This window comes from Toxorhynchites rutilus, chromosome 1, assembly GCF_029784135.1.
Source record: "Toxorhynchites rutilus septentrionalis strain SRP chromosome 1, ASM2978413v1, whole genome shotgun sequence".
NCBI classification, from domain to species: domain Eukaryota; kingdom Metazoa; phylum Arthropoda; class Insecta; order Diptera; family Culicidae; genus Toxorhynchites; species Toxorhynchites rutilus.
This window is the reverse complement of record NC_073744.1, coordinates 175285391-175293503: the sequence shown is the minus strand read 5'-3', so window position 1 is coordinate 175293503 and position 8113 is coordinate 175285391. Positions and strand designations below refer to the sequence as shown.

Genomic DNA, 8113 nt, shown 5'->3' with positions numbered 1-8113 from the left:
GTCGAAAATAAAGCTTCTAATTTCCCATATATTTATGTTAGATCTAATCCGCGTTAGGAAAACGTATTGCGGTCTGCACATTTATAGTCATCTTTCGCACAGTTGAGAGTGACTTTACTGATATTGAATGATATTAACTCTATTCTTGAAATATTGAAGCTCAAGCCATTGAAAAGATTAAATTCGTCCGCAACAAGATGCTTCTTACTGGAATTCGTCGTTAGACATAACCTGAATATGTTCAACAACGACCGAAACCAAACAGTGAAACTAATTTTGAATCAATTGAACAACTCGATGACCAAACCTGTTTATTTTACTATTGATTATTAAGTTGAACAAAACAAACTGAAACATTCAAATTCACTCAGATTAATTCAGAAACCAGCATAATTTTTTCTCTCTCGAGCTATATATGCTTAGAATAATACACAAATCTAAGGAAGCAGGATTAGAATTTGGAAATTTTGAACATCACATTGAAATTCACATTGAAGTTGTAGAAACAGAGGCTACTGAACTGTGCGAGAGACAAAAATAACTCGAAAAAAAAGCTCGAATGAAACATAAATTTAAATAAAAACATACCCAATGATATTTTGACGTAGAACTACGTCTTTCATTAAGGGTGCCAAATCAAAAAACAGGTCACGTTTTTATGAAATAAAGTTAACGTTAATAACTATTTTTGTCGCGAACGGATTTTGGCGATTTACATACTGAACGACTCGTAAATTCCCTAAGATTTGTTTAATATGCTATACATTAGAATCCCCTGGTTTGTGAGTTTCAATCGAGCAGTCATCGGTTGCGGGAGCATTCTCTGCTACTCCGCGCGTGATTTGATTTGAGTTTGCTTGTTTGTGTGCGTCGAACAAACATGTTACGTTCCGTTCTCGATCGTTATTTTTATGTGCAATTTTTGAATTGTGATCGCGAATAGTGCGGGAAGTGTGAAAATGAAAATTTGTTTTTGGCTTTCAGTCGCAGTGTTGAGCAATATTTTGTAGGCTCCTGGGAATTTTCCGGTTACTATGTTGCCTTACTGTGTTAATCTGTTGCCCGTTTGATTTCCTACGCTATGGGTCTATTTTTGGCTGTTTTCGTGTGTATTTTTTTGAAGGCGCAACAAATGGGAAATAAAAGTGATAATGAGAAATGGGAATTTGGATCGCTACGATGCAATTTAGTGATGTTTGATCGAGAAAGGCGTTTTTTTTTTTTCAAAAATGATGCACCGAATAGATGTGTGTGTTGTATTGAAACAGTGACAACATGCTAAAACAGTGTGCAGGACAGGAGAGGGTCTATGGTGTGACAAAGATGAACGAAGATAATGAATTTCATTCTTGTGGAGGAACTGAAATGCAATACTAGAGAAGCCGCTCTATAATTGTGTGCGTGTACAATGTGAAGAACGAATGAGCCAATATAGTATGCGTTTAAAGTTGACGGTTATTTTTGGATTCAACGCTACTAAATGCGCGTCGCGTGATGCTGGAACTTTTACGGACTATGGGCTCGAGTGCACATAAATGGATGTCTATGGTTTTTATTGAGAAAATGTTTTTCATCACTTTTCAGTAACAGATTATTTTATTATAGTGTTTGTTTATCGTTCGTAGCTATGTGTGCTTTTGTGTGAGTACTTGTGTAGGCGTGTAAGGAAATGAATTATATGACCGGGTTGTTTTCTATACGCATAAGAACAGCAGAATATATCTCTGGGACGAATAATCACGTCAGGATTAATGTTCAGAGTATGCGCGATGAATAATGTAATGTATTGCTGGTTTGATTAGTTTTAGATGAGTTCCCTTGGTTACCTTCTCAGGTTTCCCAAAGATAATTGTCTGTTGGCGATTGGAGTTGAATAAACGCGCGTAGTTGAATAACAAAATAAATCACCGGTTTAATTGATTTTAGAGAAGTTTTTTGGTTACCTTCTCAGGTTTCCCACAGTTAACTATCCGCCGTCAGGATTTGATTTCAAGAAGAGTACATTCAATAAATAAAAGAGTATATAACTGATCCAATTGATTTTACATATTTTACGCTCAGTGAAATCATTCATTCACGACCGTTGCCATTGGTATCAAATATTTGTTTCAAAAAGTTTTATTATTTTCTTTAAGGTTTGTTCTCGTCGGCAATAAGTTCGTAGTTCTATTTTAACAATTCAGTACATTTGAACAAAAATATGAAAAGCTAGCCAAAATACACAATGTTATTTCGTTTTCCATTTCGGATATCACATGGGGTTTTGCGCTCGCGGTGCTTTAAAATGAAGGGATTCTAGGGAAATACTGAGGAGTTGAATTCATTGAGGCTCTAACTGTACCACTATGGCGTACCAGCAGCTGTTGTGTAATCTGGCCAGAAAATGGAAAAATAGGTTTGACCTTTCCTTTCTATGGTGTTGGGGTGTTGAGAAGTTTATTCTAATGATTGTTTTTAGCTGTAAATAAACTGAAAGTTTTCTGCTATGTTTTGCCATGTTGCACTGAATGGATGAAGAGCCGCAACTAGCGATTTATTTTTTGTCTTTAGTAGTTTTATTTTACTCAATATTTGTGTGTATGTGAATATTTGATGACATCTAGTGATACCTGTTTTTTTCTTGTTTTGTAAACGGTATAATAGAGACTAGATGGCCAAAAGGTTAATTGCTTTTCATGTGTTTATTGGCCTGATCACGAACGTCGCTTCGCGGTGGGGACGAAAGGAATTGTATGCAAGTTTATACGTACTTAATTTCATTTTCATCGTGAGATCGTAATCAGGCCCTATGTGTGCGTATCTTTAAAAGTTGTGCAATATTTATGAGAAGGTGGTCCTGGACCGATCAGATAAAATTTTAGGTACTACAATTTCTACAATTTGGGGAATTTGTTTGGTACTATCCTTCCCCAAATATTAAATTCCGAGTGAGGCTGTAGATTCTGAATTTAATTCCTGATTTTATAATGTAAATTTCAAACATCAGAATTTCATTCCAGATTTCAAATTGAGGATTAGGATTTTAGATTATAGATTAAATGAAAATATACAGATCGAGAGTTGTTAAAGGAGTTTTTTATGACCTTCTCAGGTCAGGAAAAATATCTATGTACTACGCACGATGAACAATGAAATGCATGACCGATTCGATAAGAATGTATATTTTCTTCAAATCTCATTTCGCCGAATAGTTGAGAGTTAACGTTTTTAAAATCATATCACTTACCGCAGTGAATCCTGATTTTTCTTAACCATTCCCACTAACAATTATCCCTTCCTTGATAAACGCTAGGGAACCACGCTATAGAGGCGACCCTTCTGGCCTTCGGGCGGCGGATATCATACTAACATTCCTTCCCTTCCCCTGGTGACTGTAAGGACGTGGCCGGCGTCGTTATTGACCATTTAAAGCTTGAATCGCCGAAAATTGCACAACAAGAATGATTTGTTAGTCCCAAGCGTCATTCTGCGTGTTCTTTGTGCTATTTGGTTAGTTCAGGTCAATCACGGAGAGCAACTACGAATTGTACAGTCTACCCAAGCTCAAGCTTATACATTAGAATCCCCTGGTTTGTAAATGGTTAAAATTAGAAAACTTCAAGCGTTTCCGTTTCCCATACATTTGTTCTGTCCATTTGTGTGCTTTTCCGAACAGAGCTGTCAATAACGAGCAACTTATCGACGACCAACGAAGGGGAAATCGTAGGATTTGAAGTCTCCGTGAACAAAGGAAATGTAGAAGAATGAAGGGGAATACTTGCCTAGAGTATAAACAGTGGATCTCGCTGAGGCAAACTTTAATTCGGCATCGGACTGTTGAGCAATCTAGATCACTTTGCTTTCGCTGCGCTTCGATCTAAGATTGGACCCCACCAGTGGTAATCCAACTTGGATTTCATCGTTTGCTTTTTCTGTTCGTTATTCGTTATTCGAATCGTGTGTTTTTCTTCCCGCGTCATATATTGGACGCTTCGCGTAGTGTGTGATGAGCAAGAAGAAGAGGAAGGTAGGCTCGAAATTTCGAGGCAAGCGTCATCTAATGATGCACGCGATGTTGGTGCAGTGAAAAGCGCTCGCACTGAACCGAACCTTCGCGAGTGTGACACCGCATCGAACAACAGCGAAGTAGGCGATTTCGGCGCCTCGGTCGAAAATGTAAACGCCGTTACCCAGGCAGCAACCAAAATCAAGCTGCCTCCGCTGGTGGTGGAGGCGGGCGCTCTTGACAAACTCATCAGCGAATTCGCATCGATGGGTGTTACAGCAGAGTACAAGCTGAGTGGCATAATTCAGTCTTTTACCAAGCAGTTAACATTGTTTCTTTTTCGTCATCATAAGGGCTTCTTTGGTGCCCTTGAGAATGCATCAATGCATTAAACTGACGTTATGGCGAAGCAGGCGTTAAGGTTGTGCTATAAAAAAAATGTTTGGGGTATACCAAGCATCTTGAATCGGTGGCTCGACTCAATTATCCCTAAGGTTAGCTTCAAACCATGGTTCAAAAGTCTGGACTTGAGTCGAGACTTTATTCGCACCTTCTCCCGACTCATGTCCAACCACTGTTCGTTAGACGCGCTACTCTTTCGTATTAATCTGGCCGACAGCAATCTTTGTGTTTGTGGCCACGGTTACCACGACATCGAGCACGTTGTTTGGTCGTGCGAGTTGTATCTTGTCGCCAGATCGAATTTAGAAAACTCCCTCAGGGCTAGAGGAAGACAGCCCAATGTGCCGGTGAGAGATGTGTTGGCTCGGTTAGACCTTGATTACATGTCCCAAATCTATACTTTCCTTTAAGCTATCGATGTTCGTGTGTGATTATCCTTATATCCTTATATCCTTTGCGTGCAATTGGTCCCCTTGCTACAAACAGTAGAATAAGTTGAAATGTAAATACACAATAGATATACGAATAGATTTAAGAATTGAGTGTGTGAGATTATCATTATTGTAACAATTTCCTTATATCCCATCCTTTTCCTGAACAAATATGTCACCCTACTAAACTCGAGTAGACCGCGAGTAATCGGTTTTCTACCTTACTCACCTTAGATTTAGAAAATGTTTATGTATAGTAATAAAAATATAATTAAGAAGTCGGCTCCTTTAAACTTATGAAACTGAGCCTGTAAAAATAAACGAATTTAATAAAATATAATAAAAAGCATCTTGAATGTATTACAGGAATGTTATAAGTTATTTAGGTTCTCGTGCCAGTCGCAAAACTGCCTTCAACTAGGATTGCATTTACGCTAATATTGATCATAATGAAGCATTGCTACTGTTTTCGAGGTTGTTGATATTAACAAAAAGAGTTTATTTCGCTTGATTAGTCACCAACAAAGTAAATTTCTTTCTGGAATTTTGTATGTGATTAGGTTTCGTTTGCTAGTAACAAAACTTCCTCCACTAAGGGTTACAGCTGCGCTTCTTTCGAGCATGAGAAAGTAATGCAACTTTTTTCGAGGCCAATAATATTGACAGAAGCGTTTTTTTTTTAGAATAGCGCAAAATGATGAGAAGTGTTTATATTCCTAGTAGTTTCAAGCCACCAATGTATGGCTTTGTATGCATGCTATGGCAAACGCTTGTTTGGTGCTTGGTTTACGTTGTACGAACGATGCCTAGAGGTGCGATTCCTTTGAGGCAATACTAAATAACATGTAGCATGATATTTGATACTTGCAAGTGTTGTCATTGTTGTTGTTTCCATGCGGCGCCAAAGATATATTGATGTAGTTATGAGATGTGGAATAATGGTGCTGGTGTAACATGTATATAGTCGACTGTTGCCGAGTCTATGTCAATTGCGAAGAAGGCCACTCGAATAGCGTTCGAGGTGAATTTTCAATGCATTGACATGAAATAAATTGCGACATACGATCAGCTAGTTTATTGTTTGACGAGGGCAAGAAGGAATCATCAATCAATTATCGTCAACTGATTCTACAATGAAAAAACTATTTCAGAGATTATTCTACTAAGCAGTTGTTTCGAAAAATTTCACAGCATTATAGAATAACATCCGAAGGTATAAACAAGCGACTTATATAAAATAACAGCGTAATTCTACGTCAACAATGCGGTCGTAACTTAGACACAACCTCCTATAATTTTTTTTAGAATGAGGAAATTCTATTGAAACCTAACCGTAACCTAAGCATATGATCGTATGCTATGATATATACTGGAACTATATGATACTAAAACTAAGATAGCTTTTCAAAATTGTTCTTATAATTTATAAAACAGATATCAATACAGATTTCCGGAGAAAAAAAACCTAGATGAAAGGATTTTTATAGATCAAAAACACATATTTTATTGTGGCAACCCAGGGAGGGATAATATTTATAAATTGTGAATTTATTTAAAATGAAATGGGTAAAACTGAAGCAAATATAAAAAACTTAATAAAACTGGATGATATTTAATAAAAACTGGAAGATTTTAATGTTTAACTGTTTGACTGGATCTAGAAAAAAAAAACTGGAACATTGGCAACGCTGTGTACGGGAAATGAAGAAGTTCTAAGTTTCGCGCAACGAAAACAAGCGACACACAAAGCCAAACACTGATGGCTTGAAGCGACCTATAATCAATTGCACTCTACTCTTTTTTCGCCTGCTTTTCCATGGCTCGTTGTCGATCGTTGTGTAAATTGCAATGCCAGATGCACTTCAAGTGATATATTCGCTAGCGTTCACAGCTCGAGGGGAAACATAAAACACAAAACTAGCAGAATAAGCGACCTTTGTTGGTGTTTTACTTCGCAAATATTTTATTTTCGCTATCTCCCTTCGTTGTTGATATTCTAGCGGCTGCATAAGTTACCCGTTATTGACAGCTCTGTTCGGGAAAGCACACAAATGGACAAAACAAGTGTATGGAGAAATAGGAATGCTTCCAATTTTCATCAATTTAAACCATGGTAATAGTATATGGTATTTTAATGCATATAAAACAAATCTTAGAAAAATTCCGATTCGATTGGCATGCAAATCGTTAAAATCCGTTAGCAGTAAAAATTGTTATTAACGTTTACTTTATTTCATAAAAACGTGAACTGTTTTCTGAATTAGCACACTTTATGTAAGACGTAGTTCTACGTCAAAAAAAATTGACTCGATTATACACTGGATTTGATTACATACAGTGAAAAAAATCGAAGACTGTATATAATCGAGTCACCCCTGTTTCAATGAAAGCGGAAATTATCACAGAAATCAAAATATTCCATAAAAAGCTCTTCCTCTCAACTCATTCTTTATGTTCTGTTTACATTGTTTCTTTGATCAACACACGCACAAATACTTTCCTCCCACTTGTGCTAAATTTCATTCATAGCTCACGTATAGCTGTACTATTGATGGCTCAAACTTTTACGCACTATTCTCATGGAGAGTAGAAATGCACCCAATAATACGTTATGCAGTGTTTACAAAACACAGAGAACAATCGTATGACATTTATCTACCTTTTTTTTCCTTCTCCAAATAAAGGATCCGCTCGCGGTGAGACGACAACAATATACATCCCAACACAGCAATCGTTGTGAGAGTTCGTGAATTCCCTCGCACTCACTTGACAAAGGGGGACACGTGACGATCTTCTCTCGCGTTCTTACCGCACGAGTGAAAAAAGGAACGCAAACGCAAACACACACTTGCATACGTGCGGGTAAAGCCTACTCTCTCGGCGCGATTATTTCGTGTTTTACTATCGTTAGCGGAGCGGAGAAGCCTCCTCGGAACGCGCAACCATGTCGCTCAGTCGAGTTTTAAACGTCTGTCCAAAGAGTGGCTTCGCTGGAGGATTAGCGAGTGCCATCACCACCAGCAGAACCAACGCTAGTTTGGGTCGGATATCAACACTGCTACCATCAGTAGTGGACCAACAGCAGCAGCAACAGCGAAGGGTTATTCACACGAACCATTGGAAGAATCGGAAGGCGGTAGCAACCAGAACCATGTCGAGTGCTGCAGCTTGCGTTCACGAGCCATGCATCTCGCTGGAGAACATCAATCCGGCAATTAAGGTGATGGAATACGCCGTTCGTGGACCACTGGTCATTCGAGCTGCTGCCATTGAGAAGGAATTGGAACAAGTGAGT

The 8113-nt window shown here is 38.1% G+C and overlaps 1 protein-coding gene across 1 annotated transcript in view; it reads left to right on the top strand.

Annotated features, from left to right (window-relative positions):
- The window catches only part of LOC129763068 (alanine aminotransferase 1), a 57556-nt gene that overhangs the window by 19763 nt on the left and 29680 nt on the right, over positions 1–8113 (top strand). The window contains exon 2 of the mRNA XM_055761816.1: positions 7503–8107. Within this exon, the coding sequence (XP_055617791.1) occupies positions 7763–8107 (345 nt within the window). The 5' untranslated portion in view covers positions 7503–7762. The remainder of the gene's footprint in view (positions 1–7502; positions 8108–8113) is intronic.